General features: G+C 50.6%; 2 protein-coding genes across 2 annotated transcripts; both read right to left on the bottom strand.

Annotated features, from left to right (window-relative positions):
* Window positions 1–1,214: 1,214 nt before the first annotated feature.
* Fbrs (fibrosin) lies at window positions 1,215–14,661 on the bottom strand. Its single transcript, XM_051193055.1, has 18 exons — window positions 13,156–14,661; window positions 12,686–12,865; window positions 11,889–11,924; window positions 11,767–11,796; window positions 9,708–9,756; window positions 9,318–9,618; window positions 7,693–7,991; window positions 7,296–7,498; window positions 7,134–7,178; window positions 6,847–6,942; window positions 6,552–6,620; window positions 5,740–5,769; window positions 5,290–5,361; window positions 4,808–4,925; window positions 4,643–4,723; window positions 3,514–3,597; window positions 3,166–3,373; window positions 1,215–3,065 (listed from the first exon to the last, which is right to left on the bottom strand). The coding sequence occupies exons 1-18, from the start codon at window positions 13,603–13,605 to the stop codon at window positions 2,471–2,473; spliced, it is 2,946 nt and encodes a 981-aa protein (XP_051049012.1). The 5' UTR covers window positions 13,606–14,661; the 3' UTR covers window positions 1,215–2,470.
* Window positions 14,662–16,107: 1,446 nt separating this feature from the next.
* On the bottom strand, window positions 16,108–20,958 carry Prr14 (proline rich 14). Its single transcript, XM_051193056.1, has 11 exons — window positions 20,631–20,958; window positions 20,321–20,489; window positions 19,605–19,726; window positions 19,344–19,533; window positions 18,534–18,577; window positions 18,234–18,343; window positions 17,292–17,877; window positions 17,087–17,156; window positions 16,919–17,010; window positions 16,580–16,651; window positions 16,108–16,490 (listed from the first exon to the last, which is right to left on the bottom strand). The coding sequence occupies exons 1-11, from the start codon at window positions 20,651–20,653 to the stop codon at window positions 16,217–16,219; spliced, it is 1,752 nt and encodes a 583-aa protein (XP_051049013.1). The 5' UTR covers window positions 20,654–20,958; the 3' UTR covers window positions 16,108–16,216.
* Between the last annotated feature and the right edge of the window lie 3,157 nt (window positions 20,959–24,115).

Genomic DNA, 24,115 nt, shown 5'->3' with positions numbered 1-24,115 from the left:
GCAAGCCCCCAGGTAGATGCTGGAAATCAAACCCAAATCTTCTGCAGGATTAACAAGTGCTCTAAACTGCTGAGCCATCTCTCTCCAGCCCAAAATTTACTGTATTTTGTTTGCCTTTAAAAAAATTTATGAGCCAGGTGGTGGTGGCATATACCTTAATCCCAACACTCTGGAAGCAGAGGAAGGTAAGTTTAAGGCCAGCCTGGTCTATGGAATGAGTTCCAGAGCAGCCAGGGCTGTTACACAGAGAAACCCTGTCTCAAAAACCAAACAAAAATGTTTATCAGTGTTTTGCTTGCTTTCGTGTATATATCTGCACAACATACATAGCTGAAGCTCTCAGAGGCCAGAAGAGAGCAACAGATCCCCTGGAACTGGAGTTATGTGGATAGTTGTGAACTGTTTTGAGTGCTGGCAACCATATACAACTCCCCCAAAAGAGCAGCAAATTTCTTTTTGTGTTGTTGTTGGGAGACAGGATCTCACTATGTAGTACTGGTTGGTCCAGAATTATCTATGTAGACTAGGCTTGCCTGACTAAAGGCATGTACCATCATGCCCTGCCCAGCAGCCAAGTGCTCTAACTGACCCATCTCTCAGTCTTACACAGCTGCTCTCTCCTCCCTCCCCCTTAGAGTCTTAACAGTGTATCTCTGGCTGCCCTGGAACTCAACTTTGTTAACCAAGCTGGCCTCATCTCAGAGATCCATCTGCTTCTGCCTTCAAAATGCAGGGGGATTAAAGGCATGTGCCACCATGCCCAGTTATATAGCTGGCTTTTTAAACAGTGGTTTTCTGAGCTGAGATTATGAGGCACTTTTCCTCTGCACTTTGTGTTCATGTGTTTGCTTTGTAGTGACAATGCTGTTTTGGCAAAAATGTATCTGTGAAAATTGTGGGTCTCTTCTAACATATATGCACAGATAAAAAAGAGAATACATACCAAATAACTGATAATGACTATGCCTGTGGATGGTTCAATGTATTTCTGCACTGTTTGAGTCTAATGTATTTGAAAAAGTCAACACCCATCATTTACCAACTCACCCATTCAGAAGTGGCAGAGCTTCCCAGGTAGGAGGAGGGAGGGGTTTGAAAAACACTCAATCAGGACATGGCCAGTATTGTCCTCATTCCTTCCTCATTCTGGGACCCAGTCCAACCCATGCCAGACAACTCACACAGACCGAAAGAGGAGCCGGGGGATGGGGGTGTCTCATTGTAACACTCATTTTTATATAAATATTCGCAAGTCATGTTACAGAATAAGCCCCACTGGGGAAAAAGTCAAAGTTCCGGTCTTGTTAAACTGAGCCCTGCCTTCTAGTTGGGCCCCAGCCTGGAGGTGCTGCTGCTTTGGGAAGGCTGGGGCTGTTGCTGGGAGGCTGCTAAAGAAGCTGCCTATGTTGCCCACCCCTGAACCAACCCCCTTCTTTGGTGTGTGTTTCGTGATGACCTTCTCTGGCCACCTCTCCCTTAGTTTGGGACAGGGCTCTGTGGAACAGGGCCCAGGAGTCCTGGGGGCACTTGGAAATAGGGTGGTGGTGGCAGGGATTTAGCCATTAAGAGGAGTCTGAGGCTTGAAGTCTGACTGAGCCTTTTAGAGCTATGGGCCACACAGAATAGAGTGTGAGGGAACCTAGGCTGACAGCCAGTGTTTGCCCTTCCCTCCAGCCTTGATTCTAGGTTCCTTTCCCTGTTGGTCTACCTACTGCTGGACCCCACATACCCAGGGTCAAGCCCTGGGTTCCTACCTGTCCCCTCCAGGCTCTTCCCCTGGGACACCCTCCCCCTACAGAGAGGCCAGAGGCTAGGAACACAGCACCAGTCTGAGGATTTAATTAACCAGGAAGGGGATTGTTGGGAGGGGCACCCCTGTAAAAATGTACAAAAGGTCTGGGGCATTTGTGAAAGGGGTGATAAATATGTACATGGAACCCCTTTTCCTTTAGTTCCTCCTTTCTCAGCCCTAGGAGGGCATGAGAACTTGGGTGTTAGGTGAAAGGGAGGGGGGCACTTTGGCCTCTGGCTTAGTGAGCCCTTGGGGAGGCAGGCCAAGGGCCTAGAGGCCCTTAGAGGGGGCAATTGGTGCACCTTAGGTCATGAGCCATAACCTCTGAAATGACCCCCTTAAATGTGTGCGCATGAACACACACACACACACACATATGCACACACACAGTGACACACACACAGTGACACACACACACACACACACACACACACACACACACACACACTTCTCTCTAGAGGCTTATGACCTCTGTCCTCCCAGTGTCCCCACAGTCCATGAGATACTTGACCTTGGGGGGTGGTGTTGGGGATTCTATTCCCAGGTCCATGACTTCAGAGATGGCCATGAGATTATGACCTTTGCCTTCCAACCCTGGCTTAAAAACTTCAGCCCTAGGACTTTGTCACAAGGAATGGGGAAAGGGGGTGGAGCTTTGCCCCTGCCCCTCACCTCTCCTCACCTGTCAGCCCTGGCTGGGCCAGGGGCCCTAGGTGGGGAACTGGGCCGGGGGGCGGGCACAAGAGGTGGTGGTGCTCCCAAAAGGGCTCCTGGTGGGGTCTTGCTGAGAAGGTGAGGGGTTCCTGGAGTTGCAGTAGGTGGTGGTGGAGGAGCCAAACGGCTGTATAGTAGGGGATGAGCAGGGTCTAGACTATAGAGGCGGGCAGCAGCCATGGCCCCTGGTCCAGTCAACTCCTCACCTGCCTCATAGAAGCGTGGCGGCCTGGCCAGGCGTGGGGGCCCTGTCAACCAAGTTGGCTCTGGGAAGCCTGCACAGCGCTCTGGCAGACTAGGGCCAAGAAAAGGGGGTGGCCGGGGCCTTTCCAAAAGCAAGTGAAGGCCCTGAGGCCCAGTGGTTGCAGCAGCTGCAGCGGCAGCAGCAGCGGCGGCAGCTGCGGCAGCAGCAGCAGCAGCGGCAGCAGCAGCAGCCTCTTCTTTCCGCTCTTCTTTTACCCGCACAGACTCTTTGGCTGGACGGGCTCCTTCCTCGCCTGCCCTGGCCTTAGGAGTAGCAGGAGAAACTCGCAGCTGGGGCCGTGAGAAAGGGAGGTCCCTGGTGGGGTAGGTGGGCAGGCACAAGGGGACAGAATGAAGGAATTCCTGTGGTTGACAGCGATGGCATGGGTAGGGTTGCAGTTATGTAGAGGACATACCTGTCTTTCTCCTCCTTGGTGACAGAGGGCTCCCTTCGCTCCACAGGTCGTTCCTTATCTGAGCCTGGTGTCCGGGCAGTTTCAGGGGGTCGGACCCAAGCAGGAAAGGCAAGAGGACTGCGGTGTAGGCGGCCCCATGGGTCTGGTGGGGAGGCAAAGGCTGGTGGGGCTCCCGGACTTTCTTTCTGGGCAAAGACGGCGCTGGAGTCTGGATAGAAGGTAAAGTAGAAAGTGACAGAGGCCAGGATGGGAACACACCACAAAGATTAACCTCACAGGCCCAGCTTGAGCATATAGCCCCATTGTTGCAGTTCCTACCCTTCATTTCCCACCCTGTCCAGCACTCACTGAATGTGGGGCTGCCCAGGCCTCCAAAGGCCCCGTTGGAGAGGGCAGCCAAGGAGGCGAAGCTTGTGGGACGCCCAAAGGGATCTGTGGGGGGAAAGGGAAACTGTCAGAGCACAAGGCAGACTACTTTGAGCAGGCCCAAACAAATGGGGGAAAAGGCAGGTCAATAACAAGGCTGGAGTTCTTAGTAGCTTAGCTTTTTGGTATTTGTTCTTTGAAACAGGGTCTCACTACCTAGTTCTTCTGGCTGGCCTGGAACTCACAGAGATCCACTTGCCTTACCTCCCCCAATGTTGGGATTAAAGGCATGTATAACAGCTCTTAGTGACTTAGTTTTAACAACTATGCACTGAACATCCCTTGTACCAGGTCAGACACTGTTGTTTAGTCTTTTTTACAATCTCCATAGTAAAAAGGACAATTCCCACTTTCAAATGATAAAACAGGCTCAGAGAGGTAAAATGACTTGCCAAAAGTCATCTAGCTGTAATGTACCATCAGCCTGGGGCACCTCTAACTTTTAAAAGTAAAATTCTTATCTGTACCCCCACTCAGATATCTAAGACCTTTTGGCAGCTCTCAATTCTGAAGCAAACTATTAGCCTCAAGATTTCTGCTGGCTTCACCCTATCTGTAATGCCTTCTCAGCCTGATTCTACCTTCATACATATCCTAAATTTGTCAGAATTAACTAGCTTACCCCTCCATGAGAACCTCAGTCTTTTTAGCCAGAAACACCTTTATATGGGTTCAACTCCCTCCCCTTCTCCCTTCCTGTCCTCTCTTTACCTCCCTAAAATCAGGCTAAATCTCTCCAGGAAACTTTCAAGTCCCTTGGACCTACATAGCCTTCCTTCTCCACTCTATCCCAGGTGGACACTACCCTCTCTATCGCTGGCTATTTCAAAGGTAGGAGTAGCAGCAGCAGAGTGGGAACCATCCTGCCCTTCCATACTCATTCCACAGAAGAGGGAATCACAGTTCAGAGTAGGGACAGTGACTGCCTAAGGTCACAAAGCAAATAAAATCCTATCTACCTAACTTGAGTTGTTTCTTAGGTCTGGTTTCCATATCTATTTCCATGTTAAGAACAGGGCATAGGAAGCCCCCAAATTCTCTTGCTTCTTACCAATGTGGGTGCTGGGGCTCAGGAAGGGTCCATGGGCCCCGGGAGCTGTTGTGAAAGGATTGGCTGCAGCATGGACGGCTCCTGGGGCAAAGAGGTGGGAGATTCTGTTGAGGATGAGTGGGAGCAAGGTGAACATTGGGCTTTGAGAGGGCTGGCCACACTCACCAGTCGCAGTGAAGAGGGAGGCCGGGTGGGAGAGCTCCTGCCCAGGGGGCAGGGCCCCATAGGGCCCTGGAAGGCAGGGCAAGAGGTCGTTCCGAAAGTCAAGCTTGTGGGAGTCACCCTGCATGGGACATAGGGAGAGGGGCAGTAAGGAGCTAAGTCTGGTCTAGATTTTTTTCCCCTTTTTATCCTATCACTCTTAGATTGTCCCTGGCTCTTACTCTCTTATCCCTAGCTTCCCTCTGAGGGCTGGCTAGTACCAGAAAGAGACTTAGGTACGTTCTACTACCTCTTTTAGCATGTTCTCTAACCACACCAAAAACTAGGCAGAGAACCCAGGTGCTACAGAACTACTTGCCAGTGATGGGGACAGAAGAATCAGCTTCCTGTTAAATTTTTTCTGAGCTTCGTTGAAAGTCACTACCCAGAGTTCAGACAATCCCTGACTCTCAGACCCATTCTCCCGAGCCCTCCAGTTCCAGTACCTTCATCTTTTCCTGGTGTCTCAGGATCATGTAAGCCACACGCACGTGCATGGCACACCACTTTCCTGGTTTCTGTCGCCCCAGGATGACCAAAGGGAAAGGGAAGGAAAAATGTTCACTCATCACCCATTCCAGGCCTGGCCCTGGGCCGAGCCTTGCCACACAGCATCCTCATTCATCATCCCTACAACTGAGGGATGACTAGCTTAATCTTAAAGCCTAAGGAAACTGAGGCTCAGAGAGATAAACTGTTTTGCCCAAGGTCCCATGGACAGTTACATCTAAGCCCATGCTGTGATTTTAAAATTCTATACTTTCTATTGTTTTACATCTAGCTGCCTTCGCCTTCGTATCTTGAACTTAATTTTTCCCAAGCAGGACCCCAACCCCCTCAAACACCCTGAAACCAGCCCCCAGCCTCATGCAGCCTGAGATCCTCACCAAACTCACCCTCAAAGGTGGCCGGAAATGATCAGGGATCTGGGGATGGTAAAGGAGAAATTGGAGGCAATTCAGACCTCTTCACTGACCTGAGTGTCCCATCTCTACAGCACCCTTCCCACAATATCCCTGAGACTATGGCTCTCTCAGACCATTCTTGGCAGTGTCAAAACTCCTTTCCCATTTCTTCTCCACTCTATGCATCACTCCTTCTATATCAGGTTTCTGATCCAGATCCTAGGGTGGTACCCTGTTGGGATAGCTAGATAGGACAGGTTTCTCTACCAGAGAGAGCAGTCTGTCCTTCATGCATGGAATCCTTGGGGGGTAGGGGAAGACCTTTTAAGGAAGTCAGAAAACTTAGAGCCCTGGGATCTGAGACATGTGAGGAACAGGGGAACAACTAATCACTTTTTAAGTTTATCTTTTCATTGTTTCATGGACGGGGCTTCCTGGTATGATGCCACCTGGTGGGGAGTGGGGGGAGAGAACCCTGTGATTTACACTTGAAAACCACTACAAAAACCACTGTCTTGCTAGAGATGTACCTCAGTGGTAGAAAGCATGCATGAGGCCCTAGGTTTAATCTCCAGTATCACCAAACAAAACCAAAATACAAAACTAATGCCCCATTCATTACTTTATTCTTGGGACAATGTCCTCAACCTTTTATCCCTCATGCCTGGGAAAATCTGTTATTCAAAAGTTCTCTCCTTAGACTCCTGAGCTAGGAAGAGCCAGAAACTCAACCTCCTCTAGTCAACTCTGCTCTCCCCTCAATATATCTTCCAACTCTCCCAGGGCCTGACCTGCCCCCTCACCTGTGTCCCCTTCTGGGGGAGCCCGCTCAGCACTGGCCCCAGTCGTGGTGGCAGCTCAGGGTTCGTGTTCTGGGAAAGGGGAGTGTAGGGATCAGACAGGAGAGCCAGTGCCAAGTTAAAAGCGGTCTAAAATTAAGCTGGGTGATGGGACAGAAGAGGGGGAGTATGGCTTTGCAAAACCTGGGTCCAGAAGGGAGGGCAGGAGGCTAGACAGTTTTGGGGATGGGAGGAAGGTATATAGGTCCAGGATGTCTGTAAGGGATGGGAAGTGATAGTTTCTGGATCAGGAGCTCACCTTGGGCTGGAAGGCCCCCTGCAGGGAGCCAAAGGAGACAGCTGGCGGGAGACCCGGAGGGAGCCCGGGCACAGCGGGAGGAAAGGCCATGTACGGCTGTGGAGAGAAGGGCACTAGTCCAGGCAGGGAGCGGAAGTGCAGCCCAGTTCTGATCTACCCATCTTTGAAATCCACCCTAACACCCCCGAAGAGCTTTCCCAAGCTCAGGGCTCTTGCTTTTGGAGTTGAAGACTAAGCCCCACTGATACACACATTCCCACACATCACACACCCTCACACACACTCACATTATGTCGGAAAAGGCCTTCCATCTTTCCTGGGTATTTCTCAAACTAGGGAAGAGAAGGGAAGAATGAGCTGCCAGCCAGGGACCCAGGATCTTCCTTCCCCTGCAGGAGACACCCTCCCTTAGGCCTCTGAGCCTCATCAGCAGCCCAAGAAGAGCTCACCATATGGCCGTGGGGAGGCAGCAGGCCCGGGGGGTAGGGGGTGAAGTGCTGGTGGGTGTGCTGGTGGGTGTGCTGGTGCTGGTGGTTGTGCTGGTGGAACTGGAAGGCCAGGGGCCGGGCCGAGCCCCCTGCCCCTACCACCTCAGGGCCACCCTGGGCATTCAGGTAGCGAGAGTTCAGGTCCTGGCCGATCAGGTCCTGCTCTGTGGGAGGGGAGGGGAAGAAGGCTTTAATATCTGGTGCCACCAAGTTAGCCTCCTTGGGCCCAGGTGACTGGCCTTCCCTTTAGCCTTGAGCCAATCCCTCCACAGGCCCTTGGTCTCTGCCAAAGCCAACTGAGCCCATGCTTGGGGCCATGGTCCCCCACCACTCCACCCTGCCAGGACCCCAAACTCACCAGAAAGGGCGTTAGCGGCTGAGGCCCCAGGGTGCCCTGGCACCTGCAGCAGAGGTGGGGGTGGGGGCAGGGTGGGACCAGGGGAGACCAAGGAGGGGTGGTGTGGTGGTGGTGGGCGCAACCCATGGGGAGGAAAGCTGTGGGCGGATAAAGGCAGGGGCAGTGAGGGCGTTGGGGGCCGGTGGGTGAGCTGCGCGGACGAGGAGGAGGCAGATGAGGAGGAGGAGGACGAAGAGGATGATGAGGGGGGAGGCTGAGCCACGGGAGGGGCCGGGGCCTTGGGGGGCGGCCGTGAAGAGCTGGGGAGAGAAGTGGGGAGATGAGTGAGGGGTGGGAGGTGCTAGCTCTAACAGGAGGTGGGGCCAGAAGCCTGAGTGATACTGTGGTCTTGGTTCTCCAATATGGGAGATGGTAGAACTTGGCCCCCAGGGAATCCCTGCAGAGAACCCAGTCTCAGGGTGAGATATCCCCCACACCCAACAACCCCCTTCTCCTCTTTAGATCTAGTTTTCACAAAGATGCCTCTGTCATCTCTTGCCATATGACTTTCCTTTTTCTGACTCAACCACAGCCCAACACAGAACATCCACTTTGATGCTTAATTACAATGGGCCACCAAAGTTACCACCCTAAGACAGAGGGAGCAGCACCACATTATCCTATCCTGCGAATCGGGTAGCCTGAACTCTATGCCCATCTTGCCATCAATACCCTGGGTGACCTTGAGCAAGTCACTGCCCCTCTCTGAGCCTTAGTTTTCTCAATAATAACGATGATGACGACAAACAACAGTGAGGAATCCACAACAGTAGTGTCATTAACTCTTACCCTTAATGCGTACTTACTGTAGAGTGACTGCTGGCATCTGTTTTATGAGCCAATGCAAAGTCTCCAACATGTCGCATCACCTTCCCCAGTGTTACTGTAGCCATGCAACCATCTGTACTATACCAATTCCTTTTCTATAACATAACTCACTTTTTTTCTGGCCTTATCCTAAGTAGTAATGTGTTAAATCAAAAAAACTGAGGTATTAATTATATTTTCCTAAAGTAGCTAGCTTTAAATATTTTAGAGTTTACCAAACCAAGACCTGAATCACTCCATGTCCCACTAATGACAAGTGTACACACTTTGGGAAACACTGCATTCACTCAGAATCAACCCTCAAAACAGCTTTAAGAAAGAAGTCCTATTAGTATTTCATCTCATAAGAAAGAGGAAATTGAGGCTCAAAGCGGTCAAATGACTTGTCCAAAATCATACAGCCAGTAAGTGGCAGTGCAAGAATTTTAATCTAGGGTCTGACTGACACTGAAGTCAGCATTGTTAATCATCATGTCAGCATTTCCCAAAGTACGCTCCCAACAACATTATCTGTAGCAGATATGCCTTACACAAAGTTCTCACCAGCAAATACAGTTTTGAAAAGGCACTAACTGGATTCCCCTGTACATGAATGTATAAAGGGCTCAGGTAAGCCCTGCAATAATCTCTTTAAATTTATTTTCATTAGTGTCACTCCAACTTTCCAATCTCAGAATCCTCTCCCAAGTCAGACTCACTCCACGCCCCAGTTACAGAATGTAGCTCTTCCAGATCAGATCAGACTCCTGCACACTCACCTGCCAGTGCTGAGGTCCAGGCTGCTGCCATAGGGAGACGTTCGGAGGCCGAAGGGTGAGACCCGAAGCTGCAGCTGGGGCTGGGGTGGGGGTGGCAGACTGGGGGTAGCTGGTAAGGGTGTAGGGGATGAGACAGGAGGCCGAGGGGCTGGTGGAGGTGGTGGTTCCTTTGGGGGGAAAGGCACTAGCAGCGGGTCGGGCCCTGGGGGCTGCTCTTGGCTCCGCTCCAGGCCCGACACTTTAGGGACCACAGACAGTTTTGCTTCACAGTTCCCATTGAAGGTGCCATGAGGACCCGAGGCTGTGAGGGCAGGATGGTAGACATGCTCAGCAGAGGTTCATGCTTACCCATGTCCCTTTCATGCTTCCATCCCAGCCCTTAGGACCAACCTTTGCTGGTTGAGACAGTAAAGGAAGGGTCAAGGTCATCATCAGAGACCTGGGAGAGACAGGTAGAAAAAAGGTTATTAAGCCTCTGGAGCCTGCTATGAACCAGTGGTAGTGATGGCAATGTCTATTTCATCAGCCTAGCTATGATCCACTGGATTGTGGGCTTTAGGGGACTTAGAAGGAAGTGGGATACTGAGGCCAAAAATCTGCTATGCCAGGTAGGGATGGCAGAGATGACAGCAGATCAAAGCAAAAATGTCAGCTAAGACTGACTGCTGGAGGGCTGCAGAAATGGCTAACTGGTTAGGAGCTTGTATCGCTATTATAGAGGACTCAAGTTAGACTTCTAGTGCCCATGTCAAGTAGCTCACAGCTGCCTGTAACTCCATTTTCAAGAGAATTTGATACCTCTGGCCTCTGCAGGCATTTGTACTCACTTATACAGACATATATACATAATTAGAAAGTAGTAAGATAGTATTTGTGCTTGTTTTGAGGCAAGGTCTCACTATGTAGCCTTGGATGGCCTCAAACTCACAGAGATCTATTTGCCTTTGACTACTGTTCCTGGTCCTAATAAAACAATCTTTAAAAAACACTATCTGGCTTGCAAATTTGTATGGTTTGTGAATATTAGCAAAAACAACAACAACAACAAACAAAACAAAAATAAAACACAATAAAAAAACAAAACAAAAGCTCCCACACCTTTAAATTGGTTATATCCTCAGAGTGGAGTGTTCTTGTTAAAACAGACTTGAGGGCCTTTGACAATGGTCCCCCATTCTCATGTGACTATAATTAGCTACAACTGGATAGTGACCACCCCCTTAAGTGGACCACCACAATCCCTGTCTAAAAACTTTAAGAGAAAAAAAAAAAAAAAACACACACACACATTAGGGTGCACAAATGTAGTTAGTTATTATGGGAGTAAACCAGTAGAACATTACCTCCAAGGGCACATTATTTTCCAAAAATCACTAATAAGAAACTGAAATAGACTGGGTAGTGGTGATGGTTGTGTAAGCCTTTAATCCCAGCACTCAGAAAGCAGAAGCAGGTGGCTCTCTGTGAGTTCAAGGCCAGCTTGGTCTAAAGACCGAGTTCCAGGACAGCCAAGGCTACACAGAGAATCCCTGCCTTGACTGAGGGAAAAAAAAAAAAATTAAAAAAAAGTAGACTTTCCAGGACGAGCGAGTGCACTGATCAACCATGGTCTGGTGTCCTCACTGCAAAACTCAAATTATACAGATAGGCTTATGTCCATTCAGTTCCAGAATCACTTTGGATTCTTGGAGAAAGCTAGTCGAGGCTTCAAAGGTTCTGAGAAGGATGCTAGACCAATAAGCAATTTTTCAATTCTCTGGTTACCTAGTCATGTCCACCATTATAAACAATGGGTGGAGAAGCAGGGTATATGTTTGGAGAAACAGATTAGCAGATAAGAACCCTGTCTCTTCTTCCAGAAGATCCAGGTTCAACTCCTACCACCCACAAGGAGGCTCATAACTGGCTGTAACTCCAGTTCCAGGGGATCTGATACCCTCTTCTGGCCTTCTCAGGCACTGCACACAGGTGATAGGCAGACATACATGCAGACAAAACACCCATACACAAACTAAAATGAAAAACAAAAACCAAACCAACCAATCAACCAACCAACCAACCAAACAGAAACCCAAATCAAATAAACAAAACAAAAAACAAAAAACAAAACAAAAAAAAAAAAACAGGGCCAGCAAGATAACTCAGCAGGTAAAGGAACTTTGGGAACCTGATGACTTGAGTTCCACCCCTGGAGCCTACATGGTGGAAGAGTTATAGTGACTCCTAAAAGTTATCCTCTGACACATATACACAGTGGCCTCAACCCTCACCCCAACACTTCCTTCTTCCCTCCTTTCCTCTTCAAAACTTAATCCTGGTTCACTATAACCCATGTTCCCACTCAGCAGACATCCCACTTAGGATGTCTGCTGCTTGTAGAAATTCTGTAAGCTGTAGACCATTTAAACATGTGTAACATGCCCACCCAACAAGTCCTAGCCCCACTCACCCTCTCATCCAGATCACTTTCTGCGTCACACTGAGAAGGAAAGAGAGAGATATCAGGAGGTAGAAGAGGAGTGGGACCCAACGGGGAAAAGGGAAGGGCCATTATAGGTGGATAACACTTACTATATATCCAGCTTCCAGAGAGTGACGGGAGAAGGCCTGAGAAAGACCAGAATTCAGAGGTAAGGGAGGCTGACTGGTCAGGAAACTGTATAAAGCCAAAACTCCCAGCAAGGCATTAAAGGACACTTAAAATTGACTAACATTTTTTCTAACATTTTCTTTGGGTACTTCTCACCTCCATTCCCAATGCTCTTACTATTTTCTTAATACACCAGGTTCTCACATCTGACATTTTGTTCAAAACAACTTTTCTTCATTTCTTTCCTGAGCAAACTTCTGACTCTACTTTGGGGCCCAAGACATTCTAGGGGGCTTTCCCTAACCACAACCCTCTGCCCATCCCCCAGACAGAATGAGTGGCTTCCTCATGTGGGTTTCTGCAGCACTTCTTACAGCTCTCTCCCAGATCACTGCTTTGTACAGCTGCTCAAACGGTCTAGGTGTTTGCTTGTTGACTGTTTCTTTCTCCCTAGGTTGCCACCAGCTAGAGGGAAGGGCAGGAACACCTAATATATTTATAATTCAACTAAGTGTCTTTGATGTGTCTCTTAAATCATCAGCAAGTTTGTAGCATACATAGCACAAGCAAAAGCAAGTGAGTATGACTGTAGTCAAGTTGTTGTCAGGCCTGGACTAGAGAGGGGGGCTGCTGTCCAATATGTTCTGCCTTCCTTTCTGCTCTTAGAAACTGGGAGTACAGTTCAGGATCGACAGTTTGATGCTCATGGAAAACCAATCTACATGAATGGTACTCTGACTGAGGAATTTTGAAAGATTGGAATCTGGGACAGGCTCACCTCTTTCCGTCTTCGCTTATTGGGCCATTTTCGAGGCCTATCCCCAGGGGGCCGGCCAGGCTCACGATCTGAGCTGTCCCCTGGCTCCCCAGTGGCCCCACTGGAGCCCCCCCTCTTCCGTTTCCCAGAATGCTTCAGCCTATGTTCCAGTCGCTCTGGGGGCTGAAGAGATGCATCCTTCTGTAGAAGAGGAGGTGGGACTGGAGTAGTTGGAGAAAGAAAAGCTCCCCAACTCTCTAAGGGTGACCAAGCTACTCAAGTGCCTCTCAGTCTGGGTAACTTAGGTAGTCCCTAGAGACTAGCTCTACCTCCTCCCACCCCAGGGTGGGGCAGAAGCCAGGCCAGAGGAGCCGGTTGCTCTGGTTTGGGGTGTCACCACTGCCCCTTCAATCCCATCCACTTTGAGGGCTGTATCCTCTCTGCCCTTCTGACCCTTCTCCCAAAGACCCCCAAACCCTATCAGGACACACCTGCAAGGCCTCAAGACTGGCAAAGCTAGCGATGGCAAAGCCATCGATCAAGTCTTCCTCCTCTTCTTCCTCCTCCTCAGGCTCCTCCTCAGCTTCCCCGTCGTCTGCGGCCCCCTCTTCCTCTTCCTCCTCTTCCTCGCCGCGGCTGCCCGAACCGGCAGGCCGCTTCCGAGCTCGCGGTCTCGGGGGTCGAGGTCTGGGTCGGGGTCGCCGCCGTCTCAGGCCCCCAGGCCTCTCTCCAGAAGAAGCTGACGACCAAGGCCGGGCGGGTGGCGGCGGTGACGACGAGGATGAAGAGCCGCGCGGGGCGGCCAACAAGGCCCGGGGCGCGTCACCGCCTGGACCTCGGCGGCGCCGCTGCTCCCGATCACGGTCTCGCCGCGAGCAACGTCTTCGCCGCCGCTCCCCCTCAGCTGCCCAGCCCGGGCCTGGGGCCGCGGCCGTCTCCATGGTGACGGCCCTCAGCGCCGCATCCGGAGGCGGCGGGGCCCGAAGCGGCCTGTCCACAGGCCCGGGGTCGCGAGCGCGGTGCTGGCGTTTGCACAGGGACGGGAGAGCTTCGGCTTCCTCTTTAAAACAGGATCCGCTGGCCCCTGGCTTGCCCCAAGGCCAAGGCCCAGAGAGCCGGCGCCGCCCCCGGGGCGACAAGCCTGAAGGCCCCCCCTGTAGGGCTGGCGGGGCCGCGACGACGAAAACTGAGTGGCCGTCCCTTTAAGGCGAGGCCTCAAACTGTCCAGCCCCCGGCCCCTTTAAGACGACTCCACCGTGTCCGGCTGGTCTAGTGCGGTGGCGGCCCCGTGCCAGGGGTCGAGGCAAGTCTCCCAGAGGAAGAGGAAGGGCCACCCCTTTAAAAGGGGCGGAAAGCGCGACCTCCCCTTTAAAAGTGTCTTAAGTCCTCCGGCTGAAAGAGGCCACCCCTTTAAAGAGTCCAGAGGCTTTCAAACAGCAGGCCGTCCCTTTTAAGAGATCAGTTAAGTTTCTAGTCCTCCACAAACTGCCACTTCCCCTTTAAGATGAATTTAAAGAACTTCTTGCGTGGGACAGGAGGTAGGAAAACTCCACTTGACCCAATTCTTCCAACAGGAGTCCTGTTTGTCAGCTTCGGCAGGTTTCCCCTTTAAGGCTGTAGTTGGAGTCGGCCGAGTTCGGTGCCCACCCCTTTAAGGAGATTTAAAGAGGTCTACGCCTCCAGTAGCCTTGAAAGGTGCAAGGGGGCGGAGCCTGCCTTCCAAAGCCCCGGATGTGAGGCAACGGTGACGGATAGAGCTTCTTTCCCTGCCCTCCGACATAAAAGACTCTTCCTCCTTTCGTCCGTCCCTGACTGACTTGCGACTAGAAGGATCCAGAAAGGCCGCTGGGCAGCGAGGAACTCCACTGTACCCTCCTGTTGTCTTCTTTGGAGTCTTCGGCCTCTTCTCCGCAAGAACTTCCCTGCCCCTCCTCCCTCTTCCTCCTCAGCCAACGCCTCCTTCCTCTCTCCGCCTCCTCCCACTCTCCGCCTCCTTCCCCCTCCCTCCGTGGCTCGGGCGTTTATAGGTTGGTAAGTATACGTCAAGCGAAGGGCGGAGTCAAAGTCGCGGGAGTGCCGGATGTAACCGCCCTCAAACCTCGGATTGGGTCGTCAGATTGGCCCCGCCCTCCCGAGTCTTGTGACTCGAGCGGTCCGAAGTCGGTGTTTGGAGCGGTCCCTTAGGCCACCGCCTCTTCCTGCTCTTCGTTTACTGGCCGCCTTCTGACGGCGACGAGGCGAGGCGTTGGGAGGCGGTGCCTGGAGTGGGAGGGCCGCGGGCCGCTGGGAGGCGTTCGGCTGGCTGTCCTAGGTGCGCTTCTCTGACGGGCAGGGTCTTCTGCCTTTCTGCCTGTTGGCATTTCGCGCAGGCGCACGGCGGTAGCACCTCCTGCCGGTCTTTGGGCGGATCGCACTATCGCGGCGCCTCAGCACAGGGAGGCACGCTGGCCCAGGGTCAGCGGTGGGGCGGAGACCGAGCTTCTCTGTTCCTGCGGGGTCCGAGCTGTGGTCTTCCCTTCCAGCGCTCAACAATAAAAAACACCTTGCACTCGTGTGCGGAGTACTCTTTCACATTAATTCACTTGGTAATAATTTCGAGGTAAATATTTGCTATTCGCTCTATTTTATTAAGGACATCTGTATTCGAACAGCCAGGATTCTAGCTCCAGATTCGGGGCCCTGGCCACAGTCCTAAGCCTTTATGTGAGTGATGTGGGTTTTTTGTTGTTTTTTAATGTTAAATGTATCGTTATTGTGTGGGGCATGGGCATGATGTATGTAGAGGTGCTAGTGCCATGACATCCATGCTGAGGCCGAGGACAACTTTGTGTTGTCTTCTCCCTTTCAGCTTTTTTTTGTGGGTGCTGGGGATCAGATTCTGGTAACCAGGCTTACATGCCAAGCACCTTTTATCAGCTAGTTGGCTCACCGGCCTTAGCTGTTACTCTAACATGGATATTTTCTTGATAAACTCACCTTGTTTGCTCGTTGATAAATTCCCTAGTAGGGCTTGTGCCAGCCAAATATCTATGGTAGGTTGTCCTAGGTGGGTGATTACAGCATTTGGGAGGAATTCAAGACCATCTTGAACAAGGCCTTAGTCTATTCTAAAGCTTTTTAATTTCTATGATGTAATTGAGTCGTGTGTTGTCATTTTTCCTTTTTTCCTTCATAAATATCAGCCCATAAAAGAGTTCTGAAGAGTGTTATCTCTGGGCTGGAGATGTAGATCAGAGGTGTGTGAACAGGGATCTAGGTTTGACCCCCTAGCACTGCCAGGGGATGAGAGTGCTGTTGAAATCTCTAATGACCACTCTCTCCCCCTTGTCTGCTGCAACCCCTTTTTTCTTTGGTACTGTCCCTTTTCTACTCCTTTGGTGACCAACACAGAAACATCAGCTAGTATAACTAACTGATCTCAAACTCTGCTGAAGACAAAGGAATCAGAAACATATTGGAAACTTTATAGAAATATAGAGAAAAAAATACAGTTGATCCAGAGATTCTCCCCTCCCTGAAGGATGGATGGACAAACAGTTGGAGATTCTAGAGCTAACAGGGGTGTTCCCTATCTATCTCCTCCTCCTCTAGGAGCAAGGCATCTAGTTCCTTCAGCCGTTCTTGCAGCAGAGGTCCTACATCCTGGCTGGGTGCCAGGTTGGGAGTAAGGGTCCTGCTGGCTGCAGTGCGGACTCCTCGTGATGGTCGACGGGATCGAGGCATGCTACTATCCCGAAATTCTACAGCCCGTCGGAGTTTCCTAGAGCTGGTAAAAATCAGAGTCCCATTGCGCTCCCGTGGTTCCTCAAAGATGGTCTCAAAGGTCCTGGGCCAGGGAGGGAGAAGAGGTCTTTATTAGCTTGTTCCCTGGTTCAAACAGTCCTCTACTGCCCTTAGGCCTTCCAAGTTTCTCACCTTCTGGTTGTGGGTGATTGGTAATTCTTATTAGTATAAATTTCTTCCAAAGTGAACTCCTTCTTGTTCAACCTAGAAGCAAAAAGCAGAGGGCACTGAGAAACCTTGAGCAAGGAGGTCCTGAGAAGCTATAGGTAAAGCCTGACTGAATTTCAGTTTCTGGGCCATGCAACAGTTGGAAGTGACATCTGAGGAAGCTCTAAGCACAAGCCACACCCATGCTAAACTAATCTTCCAGGCTGGATGACACACTTCCTGAGAGGAGACAAGGCTTTACTTCAGGGATAGAGGAGTTATTACCTACTTGGTCAAGGCAGCCACACTCTCTGAGCCTCTCACCTGATTGGTCGAGGCAGTCCCATTGGTGTAAGGTTTGGCTGGAGACGGACGGGAGTTCTCCGTATTCTGAATCTAGAAACCTTTCCCATGGTCTGTAAAAATGGGGCAGAGGGTAAAAGGAAGGCATGGGCTCAGGCCTCAGCTGGCTCCTGTCTCTTTGCTCATTACCTTGGTCTCTGGGTCAGAAAACACCTTGTCCTTTGAGGCTTTTAACTCCTTCCCCTTGGTTGAACCCAATCTGCAGAGATGGTCAACAGTCAGGACAAGAAAAATACACAGCAATACACCCGTCTTCTGTCACTGGTTACTGAGCAAAGGAGGCCAGGCTCTGGCTGTGGCCAAGGCTTCCAGAAGGGTTTATTGAGAGCACTACCTGGGTTCTGCTGGTTCGCAGAAGAAGGAAGTGGATGCAGTGGATGAGCAAGATGTAGTGAGAGAAGGTGAGGCTCCCACACCTCCAAGAGGGAAGACCTCTTTCCGGAGACAGGGCCGAGGAGGTGGTGGGGTCCGGGCCATCTCCCCACAACCCACAGTATGTCTCCGGGGCCTGGATTGGTTTGGCTGGGATGGAACAGGAGGCCAGGTACAGCTACCTGGACCAGGGGGCCCCAGATCAGGGCAGGAGTAGCTTCGGCCCAGAGACAACTTAGAGGCAGGTGCTAGGGAATTGTCCAGAGTCCGCCACTGGCGGATAGGGGGCCGGGGGCTGACAGATGCAATTCTCTCAGTAGCCCTGGACTGCTCAGCCTCTGAGATAGCAATCTTCAACTCCAATTTCATGGGAGGTGATGGGGGTGGAGGCTGTGGTGCTTTGTTAGGCGTGAGGAAGATGTCAGCGAAGCTCTCAAGCTTGGATCGGACGGACTGGAAGAGAGGGGCCAAGCTCCAGGGACTGAGACGGGGGCGTAAAAGGCTGGACGGTGTTGAGATCAATGGGACCTCCAGAACAGGATCTGGGGCTGAGGAAAAGAGAGGGTCACAGTTGGGCATTCCTCACCCCAGGTGATTTAAATACCACCTCACAAGCCTCAGTCTTTTCCCCCAAACACTAACCTGTCTTTAGAGGAGTAAGCCTGCTCCTAAAATCTTGTGATTAGGTTTGCCTAACATGCCTAAGCCCTAGATTTGATGCACAGTATTGCAAAGCAAAAACAAGAACCCCCCCCCCCCAAGTTCTTGAGGCCAAATCACATTTTATACATCCTGATCTACCCTGGGATGGGTAAAGCCCCACCCATAGTTCTGCCCCTGATGTTTCAAGCTCATGTTGGCTACTCAAGACTTTTGAGTCTCATTCCTTTATTCAAGTCCTTACCTGGTAGTGGGCTCTCTGGAGGGTCAGCAGGTGGAGTGGACGGTTGGAATGGAGGTTCTAGTTCTCTGGGTGTAGGCATTGGCTGATGAACTTTTGTCATAGGCTCAGCTCTGGGGTGAAGGGACAAAGTAAGAGTTGGGGGTGCTTCCAAGTCCAGACCCCTCTTTGGCTAGTGCTTCCCCTGGCCCTTAAGGCTTCTGAAGGTACTATAAGGAAGGATTAGACAAGTAAATCCTGATGCCCCCAGCTCTGTATGTCTGGGTGACAGCTTCTTGATGCCCTTTCCCCCAGTCCTCTCACCTTTGTGCTGGAACAATGAAGTTGGGCCCATCTTCAGCAAAACCCTGAATATAAACAGGGGAGGTGTTTTGAAAAAGCAGGAAGCCATCTTTGGCTTCCCCAGCTCTCCACGTCCTGACTTATTCCCCAGATATCTACTTGGTTGTATAGAAAAGTTTTTTTCCTTGTTCTAGTACCTTTATTCAGGTACTGTCTATCACATAAAATGTTGTCATTTGGGTGGTGGCACAAGCCTTTATCCCAACACTTGAAAGGTAGAGGCAGGCTACAAATTGGGTCAGCCTGGTCTATATAGCAAGTTCTAGGCCACCCAAGTCTACATAGTGAAACCCTGTCTGAAAAAGGGGGTGGGTGGTAGTGCACACCTTTAATCCCAGCACTCGGGAGACAGAGGCAGGTTGATCTCTCTGAGTTCAGGGCCAGCCTGGTCTACAACAGCCAGGGCTGTGATATAGAGAAACCCTGACTCAAAAAACAAAACAAAACAAAAAAAAAAACCAAACAAACAAACAAAAAAAAGAACAAACGGGGGGGGGGGGAGCAGGCTAGAGAGATGGCTCAGTGGTTAAGTTACTCTTCCAGAGACCCACATTCAATTCCCAGAACCCACATGGCAGCTCACAACTGTCTAACTCCTGTTCCAAGAGATCTAGTGCCTTCACACACATGTACATGCAGGCAAAACACCAATGTAAATAAAATAAAAGTACACAATTAAAAAAAATTCTGTTGTCCTGCCTTACAGAAATCCACCTCAGCCTCATGTTTGCCTTAGCTGGACCCAGACATATTCACCATACTTTCTTATACCTCAGCTGGTTGTCTGGGACTGGCAATGTCTTCCAGTACCACCACCAGGGTAGGTTGGGTGACCTGGTTCATCTTTTGTGAAGAGCTCTCTGCTGGGCCAGGGGCTGTCCTTGATCTCATCTTCAAGGTGGGAGAGGACTGGTGGGTACGGCTCAGGGGTTCTCGGCACAAATGCAGTGGGTCAGGAGGCCTAGAGAAAGAACAGGAAGATCAGTGGGTTCAGCTGTGTTCTCAGCTTATTCCCTTTCCTCTCACACTCACCTGGCTTGTAAGGACCACTTGACCTGTCGGGGTGGTAAAGCAGGTGACTGTCTGCAGACAGAGTCCTGATAATTGTTGCGATTCATTGGCCTGGAGGTGTCCTCTTGGTATGCCAGGGGGGCCTAAGAGAGGAAGAGTTGTTAAAAGGAAGCTGAGCTGGATTCCAGGTCAGCCTGGGCTAAAAGGTGAGACCCTATCTTAGTAAGACAAAACAGTAGCAAAGAGCAAAGTAATTAAATGAGGCCAAATGGACAGGATCTTCTGTGTCTCAGTGACCCTACTCACAGCGGAGGCAGACTTTGGATGGAATTCACTTAGATTCCTAAAGGAAGTGATTTGGTTTGAATTAGGGGTGAGATATGGAGCTACAGGTGTGAAATGTAAGTTATCTAATCTTCTAACCCAGGCTCTGAAGAAACAGAAAAAAGAGGTGACATTTTTTCTCATCTCTGCCGTGTAGCCAAAGACACCAACCGCCAGCATGCTTTCCAGGGGCCAGGGCAGTCAGAAGAATTTCTCATTTTAGTAGGATATGGTTCCAGCTCAATGGAGGGTGCGGGGAGGACATAACCCAGAACCATGCAGAAGTCTTGCATTAAGGAGACTGCTTTGAACGTTGGCTTAAGGGATCTGGCCTGACTTTAGTACTGAGCTAGGGCCGGGGCGGGGCGGGGGAGACAGGGGAGAGGGAGGGGTCTTTCAATTAAAGGGCTCACCTTGTTTGTAGCCATGACATCTTCCAGCACTACGGCCAGGACCCGCCGAGAGGCCTTTTCCAAGGGCGAAGGGGTCCCTAAGGGTTGCAGCCTCGGTCTTTTCGGGCTCTTGGCTTCCCATAATGCTCGAGTTAGGGGCTGGCGGCAAAGGCTTGACTGTCTAGAAGGGCTGGAGGGTAAAAGAAGTAGGAGACAGTTGCCTGAACCGGCTGTTGGCTCTGTAGTGACTCTGTAGTGGTCGGGTACTGCCGCCAGGATCCCCGTGTCCCAGGCTAGTACAGGCAGGCAGGCGGGCGGAGTGCGCTCTCACCTGGAGTCCCCAGGCAAGTCCATGGGGAAAGTGGTGGTTCCGGGGAGTCCTTGGGGGATCCCAGGCTGCGGCCTGGGGTAAAGAGGGAACAGGAGAGTGGGGAGTGAGGGCCAGCTCCTCCCCCGGGACTCCGCCCTTCATGTTCCGCCTGTGGCTCCCGGTAGGCCACAGGCCCTTCCTCGAAAGGGCGCCCCCAGCTGCCCGCTCAGAGCCGGGTCTTCACTCGGGCCCTGCCTGGCACCTGCCGAGACTGGATGGCAGAGGTCACAGCTCTCCCACGGATCGAGCCTCCTGGGACCTTTGTCCCTGTAGATGCCTCCCTGAGGTTCTCTGGGATCTGCTGTGATCCGCTGGGATTCCGGTCCTGGGAGGTTCCGTTTCCGCTAGATTCTTCTGTGATCCTCGCCCCGCCAAGCAGAGGCTCCAGAATTACTCCACATACTAACTGCTACCCCCCTTCCACCAGATCGCCTAAATTGGATCTCTGTGGAAAGAATCCTACAGCACGGTTCTTCCAATCCAAAGCCGCGCGACTCGCCTCCTCCCACAGTGAGCTTCGTCTTAACGAAGTTCCACTCGAGGGAGACCCACGCTCATCAACGAACTCAGTATGGATTCCGGGGCAGACACTGTCAACCCGATACCCCATTCACTCCAATCCCGGAAGGTCCAGCCCACCAGTAACATCGCATCGCAAGCCCCCGCCCTGCTTGGATCCCCGCCCCGAGTTCTCGGGAACCCGAGACCAGATGACTTAAACGTTTCTTTCTCCGCCGGCCTCTCTGCCCTCTCAACAGCCAGGTGTCTCCCTCCCCCCTCCCCACTCCACCCCTTCCCTGCGACGCTCACCACAGCTTTCTAAGGATCCCGGGTTTTCGACAGCTCCCACCTCCGGCTTCTTTAAAACCAGCCTTTCGCAGCTCTATCCAACCGTCAGAGGCCTTCTTCTCTGTGTTTTGGGCACCGCCCAATCGCCAGCCCTGGTCTTCCGGGGTTAGGAGAAACTACGTGAAACCTCCAGGCGGCCATGATACTTAGGGGCAAGAAGCTAAACTGGGACAACACCGCCATTATAATTGAGGGCAGTCAGGCTTGAGCACTAGTCGACCGAATATCGTAAGTTTTCAAAGGCCAGTCAGCGGTCAACTACTATGACAGGTTTCTTGATATATTTGAGCAATTATAGTGAAGCTAAAGTTTTTCCACCTTTTATAAAACGTCCTTCCGTATTTCTTTTTCTTGTTTGTATGCCAGTAAACATCGATTGTGTGCTAACGACTTGAGAAAGTCCTGTTCTCTCAGGTCCCTCGGGGATTGAGGCTCTGGGAGTGAGGGTAAAAGAAGGGCAGGGACCATGAAGATCCTTGGTTAAAAATTAGTGCCGGTGCGTCCTCTGGCTTGTTCAGTTTTTGGAGAGACTGGGCAGAACCTAAGCGGGGAGAAGGCTGGATGAGCTTCATTCACTGGTGTATATGTTTACTTCTTCCGAAGAACTGTCTCCAGGCTACTTGGAAGGTTCGATAGAGGTTCTATTGCAGGAGACCAATAGCTAACCTTGAATTGCTCGGTAGAGCAGATTCAGTGTGTCCTTTCTATTCTGGGCTTGCAGAAGTAACTTTTTGGAGAGAAGCCTGGCCTATGCAGGGTGTCAGTCTTTAGGAATAAGTGATAAGGAGTAGAACTCTAATGCCAGTAGACCCTTTATTAGGAGCTGGACTGTTGGTGGGGGAAGAAGTGGGCTTTTACTGGCGTTTTGCACTGTGAATGTGCCTTCATCACCTAACCAAAGCCCTAACTTCCCTAGGATTCCCTGTTCCAAACCAGTCTGAGAGAGAGAGAGAGAGAGAGGAGAGAGAGAATGTGATGTGTAGGTGGAGGCCAGAGAGCCTTGTTGGGTGTTTTCCTCAATTGCTCCCCCCTTTTTAAGAAAAAAATTACTTTTTAAAAAGTATGCTTATTGCCAGGCAGTGGTTACTCACAATTTCAGTCTCAGCACTCAAGAGACTGAGGCAGGCGGATCTCTGTGAGTTCGAGGCCAGCCTGATCTACAGAGCGAGTTCCAGGACAGGTTCCAAAGCAATACAGAGAAACCTTGTCTTGAAAGAGAGACAGAGAGAGATTGAGAGAGAAAATCCCTCACAGGCATACTCAGCCACTTGGGTTTTAGTTCATTTCAGATGTAGTCAAATTGTCAACCAAGAATACCCATTGCAAGGCCCAGGCTAGTTGGCTGAAAATTCACAGCAGTCCCTCCTGCCTTAGCTTTCTAAGTGCCGAGATTACAAATAAGCACCTCTATGTCTGGCTAGTAAACACTTTTCTTCAAATATTCAAATGCCATGCAATTCACTAATCCAAATGTACAATGAAATATTTTTTAGTTCCCAGAGCCATGAGAAAAATAAAACAAATAGGAAGTGGCTTTTAAGACTTAAGTGTTATTCATTTATTGGAGGCAGGGCATGCCATAGTGGGTACAGAGGTCACAGAACAACTTGATGGAGTCCACTCATTCCATCATGTGGGTTTGGGGGATTGAACTCAAGTTTTCAGGTTTGGCTAGCAAGTGTCTTTTCCTACTGAGCCATCTCACTAGCATGTTCTCTGAGTACAAAAGTATCATTGCAATTTTAGTAATTTCCTCCAAAAGAAATCCCACACCTCTTGGCCATAATTTCCTCCATCCCTTATCTAGTCCTTAAAAGCCCTATCTACTTTCGCTTTTGTTGCTGCTTGTTTGTTTTTGAGACAGGGTCTCCCCGTGTAGCCCTGGTTATACTGAAACTCACTCCGTTGACCAAGCAGGTCTTGAACTCAGAGATCCACTGCCTCTGCCTCCCAAGTACTGGGATTAAAGGCATAGGCCCCCACTGCCGTTGTCCCTTTAATATTCATTGATGGTTTGCCTGCATGTATGTCTATACACCATGTTCCTGCACCTTTCTACCTTCTGTACATTTTACTATTTGGCCATTTTTTGTACAAATGCAATAGTAAGATGTAGTCTTTTGTATCTAATGTCTTCCTTTAGTAATATTTTTAAATGCTTATTTTTATTTTAAGTGTGTGGATGTTTTGTCTGCATATATGTAAGTGTACTATCCGCAAGCCTAGTGTCCACAGAGGCATGAAGAGGGCTTAATATCCCTATAACTGGTTGTGAACCACTATGTGGGTGCTGGAAACTAAACCCAGGCCCTCTGCAACAGCAGTAAGTGCTCTTAACTACTCAGCTGTAGTTGGTTGTTTTTATTCTTTACTGTTTGGGCTCTTTGAGCCCCCCCCCCTTTCTATCCTTCTCTTCCCAGATTTCTCCTCCCATTTATTCTCTCTGCCTGCCAGCCCCCTATCCTTTCTCCTGCTTAGCTACTGGCTGCTCAGCTCTTTATTACACCAATCAGGTGCTTTAGACAGGCAAAGTGACACAGCTTCAAAGAGTTAAGCAAATGCAACGTAAAAGAATGCAACTCATCTTTGCATCATTA

This window comes from Phodopus roborovskii, unplaced genomic scaffold, assembly GCF_943737965.1.
Source record: "Phodopus roborovskii unplaced genomic scaffold, PHOROB, whole genome shotgun sequence".
NCBI classification, from domain to species: Eukaryota; Metazoa; Chordata; class Mammalia; order Rodentia; family Cricetidae; genus Phodopus; species Phodopus roborovskii.
Note: the sequence above shows the minus strand (reverse complement) of the source record. Positions and strands in the feature narration are given on the sequence as shown.